Here is a 25,409-nt window from a genome sequence, read left to right on the forward strand (position 1 = left end):
CGCGTCGTTCTCCCACAAGCCGGTCATATTTCTCCTCTAGCCCCATAATCTTCACATCACGTCCCCTCAGCTCCCCTCGCAACCCTTCCATCTCTTCTCTCAGCTCCGAAATCCTTGTCCAATCTTGTGTTTGAAGCTGCGCCTGGAGAACCTGAACCTGTTGGCTCAACTCCATTTTCTCAGCCCTCAGCTCAGAGATAGTCTGCCCGTTTTGGATTCGGAGTTGTAGAAGTTGGTGGCGTAGGTCTATTTTGTCGGCCTGAAGTGAAGAGATGGCTCTGTTGAGGTCTTGGACTTCTGTGTCGGCGCAGTGGGTGTAGTAGGTGAATATGGCGGCAGCGACACCGTCGAGGGCGCTGTTGGTGAGAGTGGCGAGGTGCGAGATGAGATCTGTGGTGAACAAGGCTAGGGGGAAGGAGGGTAGGGAGTGGGATAACATGGTGGAGTGGGTGTGTTGGTGTTTTGGTATTTTGGGTGGTGAAAGAGAGGATGGCGATAGCGATAGTGGAAATGTAGTGATGATGGTGTTGATGTGATGGTAGGTCGTACGTTATAAATATATATATTCTATGTAAGTTCAGAGCGTCAATGTTGTCTTACCTTGTAAAGGAACGGAGTCTTGAGTATGTATCGGCACATAGACCAAATGATAAGACATGTTGTGCATAATAGACTGTTCATCGATCCTGCGACAGATCGAAAGTGTCTCATTCGGTGACTTAGATGCTCAAGCTCCCTTCCTACATTTCCCAAATACCCTACGTCCAAGATACGACTTCAGCCTACCAAAGACATTCCGCCGCTTCGACACCTCATTGCTCTTATCCGCGACAATAGTACCACTGCCATTGCTTGCCCCTTCCGCATCTGCGTCCCCTTCTTCTTCTGCCTCCTCCTCCTCCTCATACCTCCGCACCCTCGCTTCTTCCGCCTCAGCCTCCAGCCTTTCCCTTTCCTCCTCCTCCTCCCTCTCCTTCACCGCCCTCTCCCTCGCCCTCGCCGCCCTCTCCCTCAACATCGCCTTCCGCTCCTTCAAATGCGCAGCGTAGTCCTCCGCAACAGTCACACTGGTATCGTACCTCGCCGCTTCATCAGGGAAGTCGAGCGGTTTCGCGTTGGACGGAAGGCCTAAACGTGCCATATATTGCTCCCAAGACTCGGTGGTAGGACGTGGATCGGGTCCGGTTTGTGAGGGTTTGATGTCCGCGATGATGTGAATTTGGAATGACATGGTTGTTGATGTATTGAGGGTGTATTAGGCAAGGTGTAGTTGTGACCTTACGGGCTGGAGAAAAGGGAAGAGCCACTATGGTGATTCGGTTGCGTGATAGAGATGGGAACACATGGCAGAGCGTTAATGTAGACTTCTTCGACCCCTTTCACCAAAGCGTACAAAGGCCTACATTCTTAGCGCAACACGCAATTCAATTCAGTGCTGAGTGAAATGTGAAGCTATTCTAGCACCGCTTGCTAGTGCACACAGAGAGCAGTCGATCATGAGATTAATTTTGGTATCTCACATGTATACCTTCTACCGTACATGGTCAACTGAAGCCGCTGTACACAGAGCCCTGTCTAATCAAGACAAAATCTCGTCGCACAGCTGACACCTGATGTACAAAACCCATGCCGCTAGTAAACACATTCGAACAAGTGGCCTAGTCCGCTGACAGTAGATTCTAGACACCAGAAAAACACCCCACCGGTAGTATCTTACATCTTCATCAGTACTCCCATCACATACCAAGCCGCTGAAACCGGGACGAAAGTTCAGAAACATCTAGGTGACATGTCAGCATACACGCAATGAGATCAGAGCGTTCAAAAGCATTCCACTAACTCGCAGAAGCCTCGTCAGCCACCCTATCCGAATGCCGTATGGTGCCTGTAAAACGCCCTGTACCACCAGCAAGCATGCCATCAAACTCAGCGGCGCGAGCTGCTTCAGCGTCTTCCCAGCCGGTTCGCAAGTCCCAGGCCGCATCCAGTGCAGCCAGCTCAGAAGGATCGATGTCTTGCACAATGTCACCCAGGTGGCTCCACTTGGCGCTCAGCATAGCAGGCGCAAGAGCGACAATACGCTTGCTAAGCATCTGGTTGCGCCAGTGAGCAGCCATGCCAAGAGGATCGACATCAGATTGATCAAAGGATGAGCTGGACAGCTTAGCATAACCGCATGAAACAAACTCGATTGTTCGCAGTGAGGTAGTGCGCTCGCCATCGGCCTTGGAATGCTCAGATCCAAAGTCGGAGAGATTGGTGCCGGGTGAGATTTGATCAATGATGTCCATCCAAGAGCCTTCACGGGGCTGTGCCTTGAGTACAGACTGAGCGTCGCCTGGAACTGGATTGTTTGCTAACGCAGGAATAGGTTGAGGCTGCTGTCCCAGAATTAACTGCGTTTGCAATTGATGGACCTGTTGAGCGAGCTGGGCCACAGTGGCGAAATTGATATGCTGTTGAGCGATTGCTTGAACCTGCTGGTTTGGCTGCGCCTGTGGCTGCACCGGAGCTTGGGGTTGGCCTTGGGGCTGAACTTGAGCCGGTGCTTGTCCTTGACCTTGACCTTGAGGTTGAGCTTGATTATGTGGCTGTTGTCCTGGGTTGTTGGGCACCTGTCCGATCTGCTGTTGCAGTTGATTATGTAAGGCCGCTATATTGTTGTTTTGAAAGCCTCCAGCATGGGCCTGCAGGTGTTGAAGTTGCGTTTGAAGCGTCTGGATATAAGCCTGAAGGAACTGCTGCTGATTTGGTACTAATTGCGGACCTTGGGCACCGACAGCGCCAAATAATGCACCTACCGGAAGATGAGGCGGCATTATATTGTGGAATGCCGCTGGTTGCGGGTGTGGGTTGGCGTTAGGACGCAGCACGCCCGTAAGTGACACCGAATCTAATACCAGAGTCTGTAGCTTGTACCGATCGTGCATCTTGACGAATTCGCGCAAAGCTGGTGGCGTAATCCAGCAGTTGTTAAGCACGAGTTGTTCTACATGAGGGAACTGAAGCAAACCTGCCTTCACAAGAGCTGCATCAGTCGCGACCAGCACCGTAGGGTGGATAGAAGGAGGATTCTCTGAACGACCTCGTATATCCATTACGGGAGCAGGAAATAGCAGTTTGTTCCTCGCGTATAGTCCCTCAGCATGTTCGCCTCCAGTGACAAAACCAACTTTCAGATGACGGATGTTCGCTCGACCAGCAACATGATGGCGGAGTAGGTCGAATAGTATACCATGGCTTTGCGTGGGGCTAATCTTTGGCGCGTCAACGAAGCCGGCCTCGTCCTTTTGCACAGTTCGCCAGCATGGGATCACCATGATAGTAACGTTGTGGAGTTCTGGTAGTGCGTCCCAGAAATCCGAACGATTTAGCATTGGAAGGTAACGATCGGAGAGCCCGGAAATGTTCAGTGTATGTACGTGTTCGAACGTAGTCGGGTTGTCGATGATAGAGAGCATGTACGAAGACATGAACGCTCGTTGGGCCCACTCAGTCTCCAATAGCCATTCTTTCTGCGCTTTGGTGAGCTTGGCGGGTATGACAGGGTTCACAAGGTGCGCTCCTTCCGATGGCATTTTACTCGATGAGAACAGAATACCTGTACCTGAAGGTGGTGGGGTTGACACAAAGCGCTCCAGAACATACGGGTCTTCGAAGCTATTAGGAACAGGGAGATCGCCGGGTTCATAAGGAGTAGCAGCATGGAGAAGCTGAGGATCCAAGTAGGGCATCTGTGGTTGCTCATCTGCAAGATTGTTGGCATCCTTCAGCTCGGCAAGAGGAAGTTGACCATCCATCCTGTATAGTGTGGCCAGTCTAACATCGCTACCAGCGTTCTGGTGGCATGCTTCAATGTGATTCCAAAGTTCCTGTTGGGCCTGGGCTCTACGATCTGGGATGGCTTTGGCAGTGCCAAAGACGCGAGATGGCTTTTGCAAGACACGTGCTCGAATGGATCTGTCCGGTCCGTTCAGCCATCCTAAACCGCTATCAATGGAAAGCGCCAGTTCCCTGACACTTTTAAGCTCGGAAAATGCTGTTTTCATCCGCGGTGTTTCATCAGCGGCATTTTCGAGTCCAGCGACAGTATCGAAGCGACAATACTCTTCATGTGGCCAGTCGTAGTTACCCCAAAAGCTTGTCTTTTTCTCCGTCAATGACTTGACGGGCGGCATGGAAAGCGATTCTTCGTTGACTTCAAAGCTCATGCCAAACTTCCTAATGTGTGTACCGAAGCCGCGGAAGACGTCGAGGCCATGGCCGTTGTACACTTCATCGCCGTTTGCGTTCTTCCATAAGTAGCTGGGTTGCTCGATTCGTGCGCGCTTTTTGCCCTTGAAGTCAGGCTTGTGCTCTTGTGCTAGCATGCCGTAGATCTCGGTATTGAAGGGAACAACCACTGTCCGGAAGATGACCTGCGACACCGATTTGTTCATCTCGCGGCTTACAAGACGTAGTGATTTTATGTCGTCGCGGTTGAGGTGTTCCGCAATCATCTCTACAAGCTCAACCGGCAGCTTCCATTTCGGGCGCCCAACCGAAGGACTAGGAAGAGCGTCATGCGACGCCTCATTCCTTGCAGTCTTTACTGCTTTCTTTCCACTTTTCTTAGAGGGGGGATGCTTTGGATCCTGATCAGATGCGAGCAGTTTGCTCTTGTCGAGCAGGTAGTATTTGGCGGGCAGTTTTGTGGAACTGCGGCATTCGGGCCAGATATCGTTCGCTTGAGGGTTGGGGCTGATGCTGTTGTATAGCATGGCACTGATGGCACCCCTAAAGTTCAGGACGTGTGCGATGGCCTTTTCGTCTGGGCCCTCATAGCTATCGCGCGAGCGCTTCGAAGGGCCAGGCATGATGTGGTGATGTGAGTAATTGAAGGGACGGTGGAGATTGTTCGCGGGTGACGAGGGGCCTCCAAAGGGAGCTGGTCCACCAACTGGAATTCGGTCCGCTTCGTCGTCCCAGTCGCCGTCGGTGAAGTGAACGCGCCGGGAGTGGGCGCCGGAATCACTTTCACTGTGATCGTATATGCCCGCATCCTCTTCTCCAAACCTCTCGGCGTCTTCCAACAGGTCCAAGTGCAAGGCAATCGCAAGCTCGTGGTCGTACGGATCTTCTGACATTGAGCCTTCGCCTTCGCCTTCACCTTCTGGTGCTTGAGGGGTCGGGTTGTACAGTGAGTGAGCGAAAGGAGGATGCCTTCGCCGTCCACGTGGGTCGAGGCGGTATCTGTATGGGCGGCCGCGTGACGAGGAGCCTCGGTGAGATGTCGCTCCTGGATTTGCGAAGTATTGATGAATGAGAGGCTGATATATGTTGGGCGGGTTGTTCGCGGCTTCGGGACGTGGGGAGGGCGTCGGGCTAGCAAAGAGGGTCGCGGGCTGTTGTAGGTCAGCGTATGGCAGGAGCGAAGGGGTAATGATGGCCTCATGCCTGCCAAAAGCAGATGTTGCTGTCGGCATGCACGTGCGGCGTGCCGTAACGGCGGAAGGTGCGTATGAGGTTTGCCGTACCTGGGCAGGAGCGTTTGTTTGGGTTCCGCTACTCTCACCTTCCGTATCCTGGGGCGCGGCTTCGTTCGAGGGCAATGCCCACCATGGCGTCAGCCTTTGGGTTATGCTGCGCCTCCCTTCGTTGTTCGCCATGATCTCGTGACTGAGCCAGACCGCTTCTTAGCCGATCTACAACGTCTCGGGACTCCAGATAGCTTCCGAAGGGCACGCGGTACAGCGGTAATACAGCACTGCGCCCATGGAGCCGCGACGGCAGGCCGTTGGGAACCGGCGGAGATTTCTGTACCCGAGTATCTATTAGTGAGATGACATGAAGAGATCAGTGTGCATGTCGCGATGGGAGTGAGGTTCGGCACGGTGGTATGCGGTGGTGTTGCATGCTTCGATCACAAGCCCAAGCCCAAGAAGTTGTTTGTGCTGGAGCCGCAAACGCGCCCCGCCGAGCCCATGCACGATGTCATCCCGCTCTGCGAACCATCCCCAGGTCTCCGCATTTGCGCCACGGCCGACATTACCCCTGGCAGCAAGATCCTCGCTCAGTAATTCTAATACTATAGCATCTTGACTGCTTATAGCTCTTCTCAGTGTCGCGGCGTGTTGTTCACTGTGATCAACCCCGTCTTCCGCTCCTGCCCTGTGCCTAAGTGGGCGTCGATAGATGCGCACGCCTCGCCATCTATCTGTCAGGCGCCAATTATCCCACCAGGGGAATCTGTGCCTGAGAAGACTAGACAATTAGTAGTAAGAAAGAAAAGGAACTGGACTCTGCTCTGATCAGGCGTGCCATCGCCACCCTCACAGACCACGTGCGGAGCGCGGAAATCCGCTCCGCAAGGCTGCAGCATAAACCGCCTGCCCAGCGAGACATACAGCCCTCACGTCCTCAACTACCAAGTTCCAGCGCCAATTCGCTATCCATTGAAACCATGTCATCTTTCAATGATGCTTCACCACTTCTCGCCCTGCCGCGCGAGTTGCGCGACGAGATTCTTGGCTACCTGATCCTGCCGCAGTACGTATATACATCGACTTCGATCAAGGACACCCAGCATTTGTACAGATCGCGTCAAATACCCATGGATACCTATATCGATACACGCATCTATCTCCCTTCCCGCCCCCCTCCAAACATCCTAGCAACGTGTCGGCAGCTACGAGAAGAGTGTTTAGAACACCGTCTTCTGCTGTCAAAGGTCACTCCAACAACGCCAGACTCGGAGGAGCAGCCCTTGAGTAATGTCGTGGCTGAAAGGCTCGGAACCGAATTCGCCGAAGAAGCAGAGCGTGCCTGCGATGATGACGCCCTGCGTATTACGGTGGAGGTCCAGCGCCAGATACGCGGGGCTCACGGTTACTACGTCCCCACGCGCGAAGAGATGTCGCCTCGTTTCCTCGCACTACTTCCAATCATCGGCAGGACTAAGAAGCTTAGGCTGACTATCTGGCCTGGGTACGACTGGTGGAATGGTGGTCCGCAGGTGTTCATCGATAAACGCGGGAATGCTCGCGTCAACCCTGGTGAGGCAGCGAAGCCCAATGCTGCCTCAGTTGCCATCAGCCGGATCCTCCAGTACTTTCCTCACGTCGAGGAACTCCATGTGGATGTTCTCATGCAGGCATCCGACGGTGGTAGGTGGGACTTGCCAGACAAAAAGTGGGAGAATGTTCAGCCTTGGTTGGATGCACCCGTTACACCTGCAGTAGGAGAGACAGTGAGGCAAGTCACTAGGAAGCTAACCGGCTTCTGGAAAACATCAGAACCGGAGCCCTTCTACATTCAGCACGAGATTCGTCAATCGGGTGATACTTGGAAGGTCGACAGGAAGGGCGATATGGGCACCGTGAGTCGCTTTCGAGCCAGACCCGTTCATTCGTCGCTTACAATTCCAGCCGACGATGAAGTCCTTCTGCGATACCGGGAATGAAGCCGACCTGGAATTTCTCACATCGCTCGTAGTCGAAGAATCGTTCGTCCGAAATGATTAGAAGACATGAAGCTGAGGTCATGTCTAGACCCGCATAACGTCGGAAAATTACCGTAGCCCTATTCCTTAGTCCCACCGACGTTATATTGCCCTCATCAAGCATCGGCGAAATGTTTCAGGCGCACGGAATGACTTGTGGGGAAGCTTGACTTGACGGACAGGGGTCCACGCGCGCGGAGCATTCCCGACGCATTGCAAAATCGATGCACATCACGAAGAACATCGTCTTTCGACAACTAGCTGCTGATCAGCTTCTGAGGTTCTTCCGTCAGCTCCATCAAGACTAAACTACCAGGCAAATCCACCAATGTGCCAAATGGCCCTCCCACCTTTCTCGGATGATCGACAAGTCTACGGCCTGACCATGGGACACCCTTGAGAGGAGTAGCGTCTCGTTTGGGCATAGCTTGCTTGACATGTTCATTCCTTCGAAACGACGGGGTCGACTACGAACACAGATACTCCGTGAGCACGTTCTCCTCTTTCTATTTCTTAGCTCGTACGATGTCTGACGTTGTACTTAAAGCCGATCTACATCTTCCCAAGTCTACAACACACAATCCAGATAACAAATAAACTACGACACTCCTTTCTACTGCTACCATCTATCAATATGAAGTTCAGCGCACTCCTCATCGCCAGCACGGCATCTCTCGCCCTCGCCGTACCTACCGCTACCATCCAGAAGCGTGCAGACTACTGCGGCCAATGGGACAGCGCCGTGACCGGTGACTACACCGTCTACAACAACCTCTGGGGCCAAGCCGACGCCACATCCGGTTCCCAATGCACCGGCGTTGATGGTCTCAGTGGCAGGACCCTCAAGTGGCACACTTCATGGTCCTGGACTGGCGGGTATGTCCTTCTCTCTCTCTGACACCAAAACTCATACTAACATCTCCTCCAGCCCCGGACACGTTAAGTCCTACGCCAACGTCGTAACAAAAATTACCCAGAAGGCTCTCTCATCCATCAAATCCATCCCTTCAGTCTGGAAATGGTCCTACGCCGGCGATGACCTCATCGCAAACGTCTCCTACGACCTCTTCACCTCCTCCAAAGCCGGCGGTGACCCTGAGTACGAAATCATGATCTGGGTCGGTGCCCTCGGCGGCGCTGGTCCCATCTCCGCCACTGGCAGCCCCATTGCTACAGTGACCTTGGCTGGCAACAGCTGGAAGTTGTACAACGGCAAGAACGGCCAGATGAATGTTTTCAGCTTTGTTGCCGAGAAGCAGATTAACAGCTTCAATGGCGATTTGATGGAGTTTGTCAAGGAGGTTACTGGCAAGCATGGTATGCCCAGCAGCCAGATCTTGACAAGCGTTGGAGCTGGCACTGAGCCTTTCTCCGGTAGCAAGGCGAAGCTCACTGTTACTGAGTACAGCTTGAGCATGAGCTAGATGCCTCCCGCTCTTGGCTTATTGGAAACCGTGTAGATGCACATAGGCACCTCTTCTTGTACATACTTACGTCTTACTCTGCACATACTTCTCTTGCATATCGCACATACAATGATCAAAACATTGCTCTGTCTTCTTGCGTTCTATTGTGGTATCTACACTTCTTGCTCGACTTGGAGGATGGTATCGCGGGCCGCTCTTCCTCGTCTCGCTTCTGAGAACCGACGTTCCTGCTCCACGTTACACGAGGCAGCCACCGTTGGCATCATCTAACCTAATCCGGTGCGCAATGCGACAGCGTCACTGGAGGCCTGACAGGTAAGCTTCAACAAGCCTTAAGAAGCTCCTCAGCCAAGCTACAGGTGGAGATGAAAGAACCAAACCAGTGCTGATCGTCAACCTCGTCCTGCAATACTACATCAAAGAGTAACAAAAACATGGCTCCAAAAATCGCAATCATTGGCGCAGGCCCCGGCGGCTGCATGCTCGCACGCCTGTTACTTACTCAATGTGACTGTAGCACCACCATCTTCGAAGCAGAAGCCTCTATCAATTACCGTTCGCAAGGCGGCACCTTGGACTTGCGCGCCAGCACAGGTCTCGCTGCAATAAAACTAGCAGGCCTGTGGGACGAGTTCCAAAAGTATGCTCGCTACGACGGCGAGAGTCTGCTTGTCACCGATAAAAACCTCACGACATGGTTGAGAAGAGGTGGACGCAAGACAGCAAACGGAAAGCTGAGCCCAGGAGACGCACCAGAAATCGATCGCGCAGATCTGAGAAAAATGCTCATGGAGAGCTTGCCTCATGACACCGTTCGCTGGGGCTACAAGCTCTCGCGCGTCGAAGAAAGCAGTTCAGGACTACGTTTGCGTTTCGCGAACGGCGAGGTGCTAGACGGCTTCGACTTGATCGTAGGTTGCGACGGCGCTTTCAGCAAGACACGCAACCTCTTAACATCAGAGAAGCCATACTACGCCGGCCTAGGCGGCTGGACAATGTACATACCCTCCGCCTCAACCGCCGCACCAGACCTCCACAATTTCGTCAACAGAGGCAGCGTCTTCGCCTACTCCGACGGAAAATCGCTGTCCATACAACAACTCTCCGACTCCTCCATCTACGTCGCCTACTACGGCCAGCACCCAGAAGATTTCACGCAAACATGTGATTTCGACGCTCAAAACGACGTCGAAGCAGCGAAAGCAGTACTGAGAAAGGAGCTACACGACTGGGCACCTCAGCTCCTCGACGCAGTAGAAGAATCGACAACAGGACTCGTATGGAGAAACCTCTACCAACTCCCCGTAGGCTTCACCTGGCCACACAGACCCGGCATCACGCTCCTAGGCGACGCAGCGCACGTCATGACGCCGTTTGCGGGTATTGGCGTTAACACGGCGTTTTACGATGCCATGATTCTCACGGAGCAGATTGTTGCGTACAGTTCATCTAGCTCTGCCGGCTTAGGTGTTAATGGGGTGGAGGCGCTGGGACGGTATGTAGAGGGGTATGAGAAGGCGTTGTTTAGGCATGCGCATGCTGCGCAGCGGCGTACCGAGGGCGCGAAGAATGCGATGTTGTTTACGCCTGGGGCGCCGCGGACGAGTATTGAGTCGTGGGTGCTTTGGCAGGCGGAGGAGCAGGTGCCGAGGTGGGGGAGGGGGGTTGTTAGGGTGGTTGTGTATGTGGGGTATTGGGTTTATAAACTGTTTGTGTAGTAATTGACAATGACAGCCAAAAGACGCATGCTCTTCTTGCTGGTGTTGGTCTTATCTGCACGGGCATAGGAATGATAGAGGAAGGCGCGGGTATCGTTTCGGAGCATGCTCACTGCCTGCTCCGAAAGGAAACCTCGCGGAGCTTTCTGCTCCGACCTTCGACACCGCTTGAATGTTCCGCGTCCCAGCCATCACTTATCGAGACACTACCTCGGTAGACACCATTTTTATCGATTCCGATCTACTGATGCACCTGCTTCATTCATCCAAGTCGACCCAGCGAAGTATTGCTGAATCTTCCTTTCTCTAGTGCAAGCTACCCGCTTCGGCTCATAGTGACCAATAGCCGCAGAGCACCCAGACATGTGCGTCGCGCCGTACTGCATCTCAACGATAGCCCGGGAACGTAGCAAATCAGAACAGCTGTATTTCTGCTGATGACGACTAACTACTAGGTTGCATCTTCAACTTTCCTACTTGCGATGTTCGCCCCGCTACCGTTAATCCCACCATCCCGTGTCAACGCTACCGACATGGCAGCATGCTGGCTCCACGAGCTGTGATTGAAGGGTTGCATTCCGTGAACGTCTGTTCCTGCAGGCATGACGCAGCAGAGATGCAGAAAAGTCCAGGCGTAGCTTGCCTAGAGTCCTGAAGCTTAAAAATGGCTCAATCTTCTCGAAAGCTACAAAAAGGCCCGGGGAGCCGGTAGCTTTGGGCTGGCAAGTTCGATCGGCGTCCTCCAGCAGCCGTTTGTCAATATGAAGCTTCAATACCTTGCGTTGCTGCCATGGGCATCTATCGCCAGCGCTAGCTGGTCGAAGAACATCAACTACCGCTCGCCTTCGGAGCACCACCCTGCCCTGGGTGTCTCAATCCACAAGGTTGTCAAGAGGAACGATCCAGCAAGCACCTATGCTGCCTCCAGCTTGAACTTCACCCATGGTGTCGCTTCAGGCGACCCATACCCCAATAGCGTCATCCTCTGGACCCGCGTCGCTCCTCAAAGCGACAACTCGCAGTCCAATGTCACTGTCACCGGCTACGCACCTCTTTTCGACCACGACAACGAGAAGTACGTCCAAGTTTCCAAGGCGCCGGTATGCGTAGAATACAAGGTCTACGACAACAAGAACTGCTCCACAGTCGTCGACTCCGGTAAGGTGTTCACGAGCTCTGATGTAGATTTTACCGTCAAGGTCGAGGCCAAGAACTTGAAGCCGTACACGAATTACTACTACCAGTTCAACGTGTGCGGTTCGGAGAACAAGAGTCCTCTCGGACGTACAAAGACCACGCCAAATGCGGACGACGATATCACCGATGTCAGCATCGCTGTGTACAGCTGTGCAAACTACCCATTTGGTTTCTTCAACGCCTACGGAAATACCGTTCGCAAGGTGCGTGCTGAAGACTGGTCATATCTTCTACTGAGCTAATCGTCGAACTAGGACTCTGTTGATTACGTCGTTCATCTCGGTGACTACATCTACGAATACAAGAATGGAGATTACGGCTGGGGCAACTCGCTTGGCCGCATTCCTCAACCAGATCGTGAGATCTTTACTCTTTACGACTACCGAAAGAGGCTCGCGACTTACCGTACCGACCTTGATCTCGTTGCTAGTCATGAGCAGTTCCCATGGATTCCTGTTTGGGACGATCACGAGGTTGCTGACAACACCTACCGTGACGGCATGTCTGAGCTCAATAACACTGAAGACTCATTCCTCCGCGACGGTGGTGTCTCAGTCGACCAGCGCAAGATGAACGCTGTTCGCGCCTACTTCGAGTGGATGCCCATTCGTCAAGTCGACATGGATGATAACCTCAGGATCTGGCGTTCTTTCTCCATCGGAAAGCTTGTCGACTTGATGATGCTCGACACCCGTCAATACGATCGCTCCATCACCGATCTCTACTGGAACACAGACTACGTCCACGACATCTCCAACGATGCCGGCCGCTCTCTGATGGGCTCCCGTCAAGAGAACTGGTTCTACCGCAGTCTTTCCGAGTCTTCCGAGCGTGGCACAACATGGCGTATCGTCGGATCTCAAATCGTCTTCTCGCGCGTCAACCAATCCGCTGCCTACGGAGAAGACAACCCACTGAACTACGATGCATGGGATGGTTACCAATCGAACAAGAACCGCACGCTTAACCACTTGTACAGCAACAACATCAACAACAACATCTTCCTCGCAGGTGACAGCCACGCATCCTGGGTCAGCGACCTAATCTGGCTCGACGAGAAGGACTACGACTCCAGCACCGGCGCCGGCAGCATCGGTGTCGAATTTGCCGGCTCAGCAGTCACATCCCCCTGCCCCTACGGCGCGAACATTACGCTCGCAACCGCCAACAACTACTCTTCCATCATCCAGTCCTCCAACGCTGAGCTCCAGTGGCAGGACCTTTACTACCGTGGCTACTTTGAGCTACACTTCACCCACGACGAGATGACCGCTAACTTCTTCGGCCTGCCGACTGTTGTTACGCGCAACGGCTGGGAGATTCCCATTGCCAACTTTACGGTCAAGAGCGGTGAGAATAGGCTACAGAGGCCTGTTGCGGGTGGTATGGTGGAGAGTGGAAGTTTGAAGGGAGGAAAGACGGTGCAGACGAATCTGACTATCGATACTAACAATGGTACATGGTTCGTTAGTCAGGCGAACTTGTCGGTTTTGTAGATACAACATGGGTAGCTGAGGGTGCATGCCCACTAATGCAAGCCGTCATGCGTGTAGCCACCACCTTTCAGCCTTGGCTACCACAGTATATCAATACCACACTACTTGATATTACTATGACAGTTATTCTGAGGTGCTGAGTACTCGATGTACGTAAGCGATCATGGTCTTGTTTGTGGCGTGTGCCTCTGTTAGACTTGTCGCTACCCTTGCTACCATCTTCCTCATCTCTACCTAGAGTGTATATACCAGTCGTTTTTGCTGACGCAATTCGCCGATTCAGAGAGCACTCCGGCTCTAGTGGGTATTGCAGAGGTCGTTTGCAGATTCCCTTGTGGCGTTCGTTCAACATTTGTGCGTATCAAAGCCGACTTTTAGGGCTCTCCAAGTTTCTTTGAGGCCATTCCATTTGAGGTAATGGAGTGTTTGTAGCGTGGCACCGTCATGGAACGCGCGCCACCACGCAATGTTCAGGCCATCAGCGAGGATGAAGAACTCAAACGTGTTAAACAACGTTACAAGTAGAGATATGAGAACCGAGGGCTGTACAGCCGGTAGGCGAGGAATCCATGTGCCGACACTGCGACCGTCTGAACGGTAGGCAACAAGTATCAGGCCAATCAAACAGATGAGACAGACGGCGAAGAATGCGAAGGAGAGCTTGGGGGTAGCTGTGCTCTTTTTCTGCGGCGTTTTGGTAGTCGAGCCGTTCCTTCTCGGTGGCTGTGGCGTTGTATCGCGTTCCGCTGAAGACGGCAGAGCTTTTGGTTCGGGCTTCGTCATAGGGTACTGAACAATGCGAAGCGATATCTGATAGTGACAAGAGTATCGCGAGTCCTAAACCGCAGAGTAGGACGCGATAGCCTTATACATACCAGCGAGGCTCTCGCAAGCAATATGGAGTACGCTATCTCGTCTGCCTTCTCCTGATTGCGCCTAAAAAAACCGATGCCGCCACCACCGGAAATGATGCTATAAGCGTCCAGCAGAACAGCCAGCTGATATCTATCATTGGCTTGCACCGTCGCTTGTGTGGTGTGGGTCAGCATATCTCAGCCTTGTCAGAGGGGCCCTCAGGATGGCCAACCCCCTCTTGTGGAGCTGAAAACTCGGGTGGGGAGTTGCTTTTTGCTTTTAGAATCGACGACTGCCAATTTTGCTTGACGAACCCTGCGTATAGTCTTCTTCTTTCCATCTTCGGTATGAATCATCAAGTATTTTAACTTAAATAAGACGAGTCGAGCTTCTCTCAGTGACTCTAACACACGACGGTGCGAAATCATGGGTGCGTAATCAGTTAGTTCCTCATGGTGATGAGAACGCGTAAAGGCCTCCCAACAGACCAAGGCCGGCGGTTAGGTGACTATTTGCGGCAGCGTCGTGCTGCGAACTGGGAGAATCGACATGCGGTGCGACCTTGAAATCGTTCAGCTGATGGAATGTGCGTCTCGAATGAGTTCGTTTTGGCGATAACGCAAGCCACTGGGGTGACTAGCGAATCGGTGTAGGCAGTACCCGAGACCACTTCATCTTTATCATAACCTCAGCCTTGTCTCTGGAACAGTCCATATCCATCTTACAAACCCACCCTTGAGCACTCTCGATCTGCCTTCCGGCTTGAGATGGTCGAGGATTATGTCTGTCGAAGCCCTCTCGCGGCGCCACTGCTTGCTTCGATACGAATTCCCCGTATGCGCTCCCCACGTAATGCTTGTACAAAGGTTTGAACGCGAGAGCGTATGTTTCTCAGCCTGAGACGCGAGGCGGAAGTAAGCGTTGCGTTGGCGGTCCATAACTGGCTCGTCAACACATTGTTAGTTCCGCGGTACGTTGAAGATGCTGCGAGGTCCCTCGCGGGACTATGCTGTTGCTGCCCAAGTCGGGCGCTTCAGGGCGTGAGGTGCAAGGCTGAGGCAAGAAGAAACAGCGTATGTCAATGGAGGTACGGCGCATACATCGTTGCCCCGAATCTTTGCGACACAACTCATATATCGCCTTCACCCGGCAGATATCCAAGGGGTTATCCTGGCCTGGTCGTCCAAGTCTGCCAATCAACATAGCTTGCGCTTCTGCTGACCAAGAAGAATGGACGCAGATCAACAACAGAATGTTGGTATTGGCATCACTTACGCAGTCCGTCACCTTCGAACCATCTTCTTAGCCTCAAAGTTGATGTATCCTGGTACCTGGAAGACAGATGCGGCAGGTAAGACTACAAGTCATCAAAGCAGTGACATGGATTCGACCTAATATTGATAGGTGACGAGCACGAGAGGCGTAGAGCCGAGATAGAAATGAGATTGAAGGCCAACAACTCGTACCTGATAATCGGTGCGGGGACCGTTATCGCCGGGGAAGCACTTGGATACATCTACCGAACCGATAATCTCATGGACAAGCTTGTCAATCCGGCTAAAGATGGCACCAGCGGCGATTGGAAACCAACACGATCTGTGACCACTAAGCTGCTCGATGACATGGAGTCCGACCTCAGCCGAATCAGACCTTCATTGGATCAGATTGTTCAAGCGACGAACGATACGGTTTGGACGTGGGACGCCAGTCGCGGGCAATATTATTACTACGATACGCGGGACCGGATTTGCAAGTATCATAACGGAATGTGGCTGAGACTGGATGGATCACAGACAAGTCAGGAGCAGGAGATGCAATTAGCCCAGGCTTACAACTTATCGGCTCAACCTTCGTGGGGCCATCAAACCAGTGTTGCGTCGGTCACAGCTTCCTTCCGCCAGATCACCATGGGCCGAGGAGAGGATGCAGCAATGAGATGACTACGTCGTCATATCCAGAAGCTCCCCAGTATGTATTTCCATGACATTAGCGCAGCTTTTGTGTCTTCGAGTAAGCTATTCCAGTTATTCGCTTTCGTACGAGGTGTTCGTTCATCGGAGAGAATGGAGGGCTTTTGTTCGTGCAGAGATATCGAATTTGTTTTGCTAGTCGCCTTCCGTAACGCCATGCCCGATGCTATTATACACGTGTATGTACATAACACATTTATACGAGTGTGCCGTCTGGCTCGCCCGGTAGGCGCTTGACACGCCTCTGCTCCCAGTCGTCGATGTCTTTGGCTTGCAATCTCTGCGCAACTGTCAGTCTAGATCCTTCCGGTTGCCTTGTTGCCCAGCATACTTACGTAGTACTCGTCCTTCATGTTCACTTTCCTCCGCTCCCCTCTTAAGCCCATGGCCTGTTCATGTGTGATTTGCTGGTTCTTGCGATCGTATCGCTCGTATCGCAGCGCCGTGGCGGGAGTCAACATGAACGACCCGAGAAGTATCGTAGACAGGAACGGTAGGCCGAAGAGTAGGAAGGGGTGCTTTTGGAGCGACTTTCGGTACTTCGCCGCGAGCGAGTTGGGCAGTGTGGCGCTGAAGGATTTGGAGGTGAAGGGGCCAGGCATGGCTGCGGTCTAGGGCGTGCTCGACCCAGAATTATGCAATGTGGGTGTTGATATGCGTGCTTGATGTATATACCGTTCGAGGTTGCGGGCGCAATGTCTTGGATGAGGATGGTTCGATGCTTCCATATCGAATTGCGGAGTACCTAGCGCTCTTTCCCGAGATCGGGCTTAGCGCGGTCCCGTGACTACGTGATTTCGCGTCCACGTAAACCCATGCATCTTCTGAGCAAACCCCACACACTTGTCAAACCACCGATCACATCGCAAACTGCGCGATTGCAGACGGAGCCACATATCAATAACGCGAGACGACACTCTTTGAAGGCCCACGAGCGCCACGCCGGAAATTGCAGACAGGAACCCCACCAGCGTCCAATCAGGCGAATCCATCGTCATTACCATCTTGAATCAGTCAAGACTGCTACGAACGCTCCCTTGAGTCTAAAGGCCTAGCATCATCGCCAGCAGCCAGCAGCCAGTTGCCACGATTCCACTCTTTCCTCACCTATCCGACATGCCACATCGGTAACGTGCATCATGGCCCGCAAAGGCGGGAGCTCGACTCAGCGGATGGCACCGCCACCTGTGACTAACGGCAACTCGAATGGCGTGCCCCCACCGTCGACCATTGCAGCCCAAATCGTCAATAATGCGTCAAACGTTCATGCGTGGCAGGGCGAGGCAACCAAAGTCAGCTTTGGTGAGCTGGTCAAAGAGTTTCTCCAACACCCAAACACGGACGAGCCCGATGCACAGCTCGTAGCGCTCATAAGTGTCATCGCCGAAGCAGGACTTGAAGGGTTGTTCAAAGATGATCCGTTCGCCCAGGACCAGCAAAGACAGCAGGGTATTGACAGTATTGCCGCGCTCACTTTCATCTTGCAACAAAAGCCTCATCTGTTGCTGAGCGTTAGGGAGACCGAAGATGACAGCATTTCTCGTCCTCCGCTTATTCTCTGGTTGGTTCCTAAGTTATTGGGCCTGTTAGCACATGAAGCACTCACCTATGTGCACGAACATGTACACCAAATACTGCATCTCTGCCTAAGCGCGCTCGCACGAACATCTGCCCTCTGGCGTCCCGCTGCAGCAGTCTTACAGCTTTACAGATCATGTGCGCAAAGTAAGTGGTACCCTGAATTTCATTATGCAAGTACTCACGTCTATCTAGCTATTTTGACAGAGCTGCGGTCCATGGATGATCCAGCTTCGGCAGCTGTACTGTCTTTCAACCTACTCCTACCATCGTCAAGTAGCATCAGCGACTTTTGGCCAGACAGCCAACAAGTCATTGCTTTGCCCCATGATCTGCAGCGAGCAGTTACTTCGCGACTCGGAGCTATCCATGCCGGCTTTTGTCTTCTCACCACCTTGGCATGTGTTGCTCCGCCCCAGGGCAGAGCGTCGGCGACGCCTAGTTCCCTAGATCACCATGTACCATGGATCGTTGACAGTGCTCAAGATTTGTGGAAGCATTTTCGGCATTGGACGGCAACTTCGGAGGGAGGCATCCTCGTCAATGAAATCACGCTCGCATATTTGCAGCTACTCGAAACTCTGTTCCTTCCTGCAGGCGCCCCCGGAGACCGTTCATTGGATTCACTGAAGAATACACAGTCGCTTATCAATAGTCTCAGCGATCTCGTTGATAGTTTATCGACAGCGCCAGAGTTAGCGTCAGAAGTCATTCAAGTGCGGCTGGCCATCATCCTTACCCGGTTACGCAGTGTCCTTACTTCGCCACCAATGGACGACTCAGCCACACGGCGTCGAAAGAACATGAGCAGATTGGTCGTTCTGAATGACGTTGAGGCTATCGTAACTAGAGCCTGTCAGGATGTTGAACACTTCTCTCAGCTTCACAAAGACTTGCAGGTATGAGTGAAATACCGCAGTTTTTGTCCATGCTGATCGAATCTAGCTCTCCCTTTGCCTCTGGACGGCACCAGGTATATGGCCCATACACATTGCGGACATACGAAGAGAGCTCTGTGAGGGTGATACTGGCAGTTTCTCGGATGCTCAACTTTCCGAAGAATCGACACCAATCCTGAAAAGCTTTCGGATGTTGAATTTGGGCAATGAGGAAAGGCCTGCGAAGCGGCGAAAGAAGCTCCTGAATACTCCAGACATCAACCATACCACCTATGAACGACTTGTGATGATACTGAACGGCAGTACCCATGACTCTCCGGTTCTCAACCTAACCAATCTCCACAATATCATCGAGTAAGTTGTCTAAGTTGACCTAAATGTACACTGCTGACAGCTGCAGGGCAAGATATTCTTCGATGATGGACGACGATCAACAAAATGAACGTGTACAAGTGGACCTCATGACAGCGTTTGCGAAGATTGCATGCGCCGGTTCCCGGTGTCTAGAACTATCCCAGTCTACGTCGCAGCCAGTGCATTCGCTTAGCTGCGTGTTATGCGATACGAATTCTCGCCACGAACGAAGCGCCATGACATACTGGAACAAACAGGACGATAGAGAGAGCTGGAAGGAAGTCATTGCCGCCATGCTTACCATAACCAAAGAGCCAGCATTTGAGGAGTCGCAGCAAGCTCGGATACTAATGGCTGTCGCTATTGGCCGTGTCTACAACCACATCTCTGACTCTGAGTATCTGTCTCTCGAGGTTTGTGAGCTAGGGCAGTGGCTGCTTGCGTCTATGAGTAGATCTCTGAGAGAACTGAAGCTTGCCGCAACAAGCTCCTTGATGGTATTCCTGCGGAATGATATATCCAAAAATACTCGCAATAAGAATCGGCGGTCATTCATTGAGTTCCTGGACGCTTTAGCGCAGCGCGACGTTTTGTCCGACCAGGAGACGCTGATCATCGCGTATGGCCGAACGGCGTTGACGTGTGGAGAGCTCGAGCTACCCATCATATTACATCACTTGGTCGAATACTTTGGTCATTCCAACGCATTGGTGTGCGGTATGGCTTACCGCGAACTTGAAACCATCGCCAAAGGGTTGTCCATGTCCACGATGCAGCTCTTAAGTCCTTACTGGAAGGTCATCGGTTTCTCAGTGATCAAAGACTACATCAAGAAGCCCCAGAAAGCGCAGCAATTGGCAGATCTGATCGAGCAAAACGTTCGCCAGTTGTTGGTACTGACGCAAGCGGATACTCTTCCGCATCTCGTTTTGAGCAAAAGAAGAGATATCATCGAAAAGATCGCCCAAGCACGGAAGGCTTCTATCATCGACGTCTTGACGTATCCGAGAGGTAACCTCTCGAAGATACTTGCTCTACTGCTATCACAGCCCGTTGCCGACGTTGAAAAGACAGCAATGGAAACGTTAGCAGCTATTGAGCCTGCTATCCGAGAGAGCAGCAATAACAGGCTTGATTCGTGGGTTGCCCTAGACATCACTGGTGTCGCTATCGAGATACTCAGGCTGGCTGCAGACCAAGAGGGAGTCGGTAAGAAGCCATACTACAGCGCTTTCAGCACGCTGGCGTCGCTCGCACCGGATACCAAATCAGGACAGCGCAAATCGACATCAAAGTCCAAGAATCTAGATGCCTTCTGCGAGACGCATATTCTGGGCATCATCGCATATCTTTCGAACGTCATCGCGGCTCCTAGCGCCCAGGGTAAAGCCGCACAGTATACGATGCCCGACAGGAAGAATTGCATAGCTGCTATCGGCGACCTCATCGCCCTTGCACGCTTTAGCGTAAACGGCGCGTTACCGCAGATCCGCGCCTGTCTTCAATCAGCCATCGGAGATCCAGACCTATGCGACGATACATTCACCGTTTGGACAGCATTTTTAGCAGCTCTTGATGGAGATGAAACAATGCTAGTCGTGGATCAAACCTTTGCACTGATTGTACAACACTGGTCGTTGTTCTCTTCAGACACGCAGCTCAAAGCCCATAAAGCTGTCGGAAGCATCATAAGCCAGTACAACCCCCAGCTTCGAGCTAGAGTCGAATATCTTCCCTCACTGGCCGGCATACCAATGTTCTCTAAGATTGAAGGCGAGTTGGCAAAGTTCAGAGATATGATTGAGACCATCAAGGTCTTTCAAGCCTTTAGCAATAGATGCAAAGACCAGACATCAGTCGTGGTGCGTCAGGCTCTAATAGAGCTTGTGCCTTATCTGGATGCCAATCAGCAGGAATTGCATCAGTCGATAGTTGGCCAAAAGCCTCTTCCGGTTTTGGCCGCACTGACGCGATCACTCCTCGATGCCAGCGTTCGTTTCTCGGAAGACCACTCCGATATCACGATCCTTTGTGCTCAGTGCCTTGGTATCATCGGTGGTCTTGATCCATACCGAGTGGAAACAGTCCGTGAAAAGAAGCGCGTCTTGATGCTTTCGAACTTCGCACGGAGAGACGAGGACATCGATTTCGTGGCATTGCTTCTCGAACAAGTCCTGGTCAAGGTCTTCCTTTCTACCACAAATGCTAAACAGCAAGGCTGGATCGCCTATGTTATGCAGGAGATGCTCAAGCATTGTGGGTTTAGTGCACTCCGTGGAGCAAAGCCCCGATCTTCGCAGGCTAGTACAGAGGCCCAGCGCTGGAATGAGATCCCAGAGGCTGTCAGAACTGTATTAACTCCCTTCCTTGATTCGAAATACTCTGTCAATGTCAACACCTCGATACAATACGAGGGTGCGACATACCCGATATTCAACTCAAAGATCAGTCACGGCACCTGGCTACAGACCTTTGTTCACGACCTGCTACGAAAGGGGCAGGGTGTGAACGTTGAGATGGTGTTCCCTGTTCTAGCCAGAATCATCAAAGGATACGATCTCTCGATAGCTACCTTCATACTTCCATTTGCAGCTCTCAATGTCATCGTATCAGATAATGATGAGAACATGGAGAACGTAGGACGGGAGCTTTTGCAGGTGCTGCAGGCCGATATACATACCTCTGAGCAGCACGAAGTTTCGATCATCAAGCAGTGTAGCGAGGTAAGATCTTACAACTGCTCCATTGAATGCATTTGCTAAAATCTCGCAGAATGTCTTCCAGACATTGGATTATCTTTCTTCGTGGTTACAAGAGAAGAGAAAATCCGTTACTGACGCAAGAACGATGGCAGGAAAGACGGGGCGCGGTGTTTCCGAGGACGACGAGATGAACGCCATCAAGCAGCTCAGTCGCGTAGAGGGGATTCTCCAGCTCATTCCTGCCGAAATCATATCTCGAAGAGCTGTAGAGTGTGGTTCGTACGCTCGTGCCCTGTTCCACTGGGAACAGTACGTGCGCCAGCAGCGGGACATGAAGGCTGAATCAAATCAGCCATTCCACGAGAAGGACGAACTGTTACAACATCTGCAAATGATCTACGCGCACATCGATGAGCCGGATTGTATCGAAGGAATATCAGCTCATCTCAAAATCCTCAATCCCGAGCAACAGATCCTCGAGGATCGCAAAGCTGGGCGGTGGACGGCGGCGCAAAGTTGGTACGAGATTGCACTTGCTGAGAGACCGAACGATGTCGAGACCCAGATCAATCTCCTCACCTGTTTGAAGGAATCTGGTCAATACGGTGAGTTAGTACGTGCATATCTCACGAAAACAAGCTAATGAAGAGTCTAGACTCCATTCTCAACTATGTAGACGGCTTCCATGCGACTAACTCGCTTCCGAGTAGCACGTTACCTTTCGCAGCAGAAGCCGCTTGGTCTACAGGCAAATGGGAACAACTCGAACGCCTTCTTACTGCTACCGGTAGCGCTGATTCCAGCCTTTTCGCGGACTTCAATGTTGGGATAGGCAGAGCGCTATTGGCATTGCGTCACAACAGCCGCCCAGACTTCCAGGGCATCATTGAAGAGCTACGGGAACTTCTGGCGAAGAGCATGTCTCCATCAAGCACAACGTCTGTGCAGGCATCGCATGATCATCTGGTCAAACTGCATGCACTGTACGAGGTTGAGACTATAAGCGGTATGGGTAGTGGGATTGTAACAGACCGCGAAACCATTCTCGAAAATTTGGACAGACGCTTGGACATCATTGGGGCGTACACATCAGACAAGCAATACCTTCTGGGACTACGTCGCGCCGCTATGACGCTGTCTCGGTAAGTATAGCTCATCTGGCATTCGTTACGGACACTGACAGAGAATAGCATCGAATTCGCAAACCTTGACGTTGCTTCCGCATGGCTCACGACCGGAAGGCTGGCTCGCAAGGGAGGCTTCATGACAACAGCTTTCAACTCTGTACTGCACGCTGAAAGACTTGGGGACAACGCGTCGAAGATTGAGTACTCAAAACTGCTCTGGAAAGAAGGCCACCATCGCAAGGCGATACAAAACCTTCGTGGCGCAATTGACAGCAACGTGTTCCAGCAGGAAGACACAGTGCCAATTAATGTCTCAGTAACCACAGCCGGTCGAGGCGAAGAGCATTCGATGAACAAGGTTAAGTGCCATGCTCAACTATTGCTCGCTAAATGGCTAGACCGCGCGGGTCAGACACAGTCAATGTCCTTGAAGGAAGAGTATGTGACTGGAGTGCAAACATATCCTCGCTGGGACAAAGGTCACTACTACCTGGGTCGATGGTATCTGAAGCTACTCGAATCAGAGAAGCAACAGCCGATAACAAAACAAAGTTCCGAATACCTTGCTGGTAGTCTCATCAAGTTAGTCATCGAGAACTTTGTCCGCTCTACGGTATACGGGACAAAGTACTACTACCAGACCCTGCCTAAGATACTTACGCTGTGGTTGGACATGGGTATGGAAGTTATGAGCAGCACACCCAAAACCGCCAAAGACAAGGAGTTTCACGAGCATCGGCTCAACTATCTCGACCACATCAACAAATACCTCAAGCGCTACGCCGGAGAGCGGATGCCAGCTTTCGCATGGTACACCGCTTTCCCGCAGATCATCACACGCATTAGCCATCCGAATAAGAGCGTTTGGGATGCTCTCCAGACGATCATCATACGAGTCGCGTCGACATATCCGCAACAGGCGCTATGGGCTTTGCTCGCTGTTCTCCACTCCACGCAGGATGACCGCAGAGCTCGGGGCGCTACTGTATTGCAACGACTACGCGTAAGTTCTCGATCTGGTCAAGATCAGAAATCAGCTAACAAGAAGAAGGACGCATCGAAGCGCAAAGGCGCTGCTATCGATCTCAAGGCCCTCATCATTCAAGGGCAGCGACTGACTGACGCACTATTAGCGGCTTGCGATGCCCCCATAGAATCACGGATAGCACACGTGAGTCTAACAAGGGATCTGGGATTCAACCACAAGCTTGCTCCTACGCCGCTGGTCGTTCCTATCGAAGCCAACCTACTTCCAAATCTGCCTGCTGGCAACGACAGCCAAACTATCCGCCGTCACAACCCATTCCCAGCCGACGCCATCACCATCCAATCCTTCGACGACGACGTACTAGTCCTATCCTCCCTCCAACGCCCACGAAAGCTCAACGTCCGCGGCTCCGACGGCCGCTCCTACGGCCTCCTCTGCAAGCCCAAAGACGATCTCCGCAAAGACCAACGCCTCATGGAATTCAACGCCATGATCAACCGGGCCCTGCAAAAAGACATCGAATCCAGCAAGCGCCGGCTCTACATCAAAACCTACGCCGTCACGCCCCTCAACGAAGAATGCGGCGCAATCGAATGGGTCGAAGGCCTCAAGCCCATGCGCGACATCATCCTCCGTTTCTACCGCCAAATGGCCATCCCGATCGACTACGGCGAGATCCGACTTCTCCTCAACGAAGCCTCGTCGTCCCCGTCCAAGATCCCCATCTTCACTGAACGCATCCTCGGTAAATTCGTGCCTGTGTTACATGGATGGTTTGTTGAGACGTTTCCTGAGCCCGAAGCTTGGTTCGCGGCGCGTCTGCGGTATACGAGATCGTGCGCTGTGATGAGTATAGTCGGTCACGTCCTCGGTTTGGGAGATCGACACGGCGAGAACGTGTTGTTGGAGCAAGGCGACGGCGGCACTTTCCACGTCGATTTCAACTGCCTCTTCGACAAAGGTCTCACCTTCGAAAAACCCGAACTCGTTCCCTTCCGCCTCACACACAACATGGTCGATGCCATGGGCCCCCAAGGCGTCGAAGGCCCCTTCCGCAAGGCCGCCGAACTAACCTACAAACTGCTCCGCCAGCACGAAGACACGTTAATCACTATCCTGGAGACCTTTGTGCACGACCCCACGGCCGATTTCCTGGGAGGAAAACGTCGTAAGAAGATTGTTGGCGTCCCGGATACGCCGCAGGAGGTGCTGGATATTACACGCACGAAAGTGAATGGGTATCTCAAGGGGGAGAGTGTGCCGCTGAGTGTGGAGGGCTATGTTGATGCGCTTATTGCTATGGCGGTGGATCCGATGAATTTGGCGAGTATGTATATTGGGTGGTGTGCTTTCTTTTAGTGTTGTTGTGTTTCGTTTCAAAAGTCGGGGTGTATGTCAGTATCGTTACTTCGTTTCATACTAGATAGAAGTTAGCAAATCAGTATCGTTGTTTACATCGCATACCTCTTCACCACGCACAAAGCCATTAGCACCCCAATTCCACACCCTTCAGCCAAGACTCCGTGCATATACAATTGGCATTACAATACGTAATTGTAAAATAAAGGTAGGTACTCCCATCCTCTTTGGAACCCGGATAAAAAAAAAGACCAACGCC

The 25,409-nt window shown here is 52.3% G+C and overlaps 7 protein-coding genes across 7 annotated transcripts; 5 read left to right on the forward strand and 2 right to left on the reverse strand.

Moving 5' to 3' along the window:
- Positions 1-1,835: 1,835 nt before the first annotated feature.
- Positions 1,836-5,465, reverse strand: J4E92_009876 (uncharacterized protein; the record flags this gene model as incomplete). The annotated part of the gene is made up of 1 exon (XM_051501218.1): positions 1,836-5,465. One exon carries the CDS (start codon positions 5,463-5,465, stop codon positions 1,836-1,838), a length of 3,630 nt encoding a protein of 1,209 aa, XP_051348603.1.
- Positions 5,466-6,442: 977 nt separating this feature from the next.
- J4E92_009877 (uncharacterized protein) lies at positions 6,443-7,502 on the forward strand (the record flags this gene model as incomplete). The annotated part of the gene is made up of 3 exons (XM_051501219.1): positions 6,443-6,528; positions 6,577-7,357; positions 7,407-7,502. 3 exons carry the CDS (start codon positions 6,443-6,445, stop codon positions 7,500-7,502), a joined length of 963 nt encoding a protein of 320 aa, XP_051348604.1.
- Positions 7,503-8,114: 612 nt separating this feature from the next.
- Positions 8,115-8,904, forward strand: J4E92_009878 (uncharacterized protein; the record flags this gene model as incomplete). The annotated part of the gene is made up of 2 exons (XM_051501220.1): positions 8,115-8,356; positions 8,409-8,904. 2 exons carry the CDS (start codon positions 8,115-8,117, stop codon positions 8,902-8,904), a joined length of 738 nt encoding a protein of 245 aa, XP_051348605.1.
- A 482-nt stretch (positions 8,905-9,386) lies between these two features.
- J4E92_009879 (uncharacterized protein) lies at positions 9,387-10,625 on the forward strand (the record flags this gene model as incomplete). The annotated part of the gene is made up of 1 exon (XM_051501221.1): positions 9,387-10,625. The coding sequence occupies one exon, from the start codon at positions 9,387-9,389 to the stop codon at positions 10,623-10,625; it is 1,239 nt and encodes a 412-aa protein (XP_051348606.1).
- Positions 10,626-11,386: 761 nt separating this feature from the next.
- J4E92_009880 (uncharacterized protein) lies at positions 11,387-13,318 on the forward strand (the record flags this gene model as incomplete). The annotated part of the gene is made up of 2 exons (XM_051501222.1): positions 11,387-12,025; positions 12,077-13,318. The coding sequence occupies 2 exons, from the start codon at positions 11,387-11,389 to the stop codon at positions 13,316-13,318; spliced, it is 1,881 nt and encodes a 626-aa protein (XP_051348607.1).
- Positions 13,319-16,339: 3,021 nt separating this feature from the next.
- Positions 16,340-16,745, reverse strand: COX16 (Cytochrome oxidase assembly; the record flags this gene model as incomplete). Its single annotated transcript, XM_051501223.1, has 2 exons — positions 16,340-16,423; positions 16,479-16,745. The coding sequence occupies 2 exons, from the start codon at positions 16,743-16,745 to the stop codon at positions 16,340-16,342; spliced, it is 351 nt and encodes a 116-aa protein (XP_051348608.1).
- Positions 16,746-17,282: 537 nt separating this feature from the next.
- Positions 17,283-25,150, forward strand: J4E92_009882 (uncharacterized protein; the record flags this gene model as incomplete). The annotated part of the gene is made up of 8 exons (XM_051501224.1): positions 17,283-17,868; positions 17,917-18,620; positions 18,667-18,974; positions 19,021-21,697; positions 21,747-22,281; positions 22,332-22,818; positions 22,867-23,806; positions 23,855-25,150. 8 exons carry the CDS (start codon positions 17,283-17,285, stop codon positions 25,148-25,150), a joined length of 7,533 nt encoding a protein of 2,510 aa, XP_051348609.1.
- Between the last annotated feature and the right edge of the window lie 259 nt (positions 25,151-25,409).

This window comes from Alternaria infectoria (genome assembly GCF_024043175.1).
Source record: "Alternaria infectoria strain BMP 0036 chromosome Unknown scaffold_28, whole genome shotgun sequence".
Taxonomy (NCBI): domain Eukaryota; kingdom Fungi; phylum Ascomycota; class Dothideomycetes; order Pleosporales; family Pleosporaceae; genus Alternaria; species Alternaria infectoria.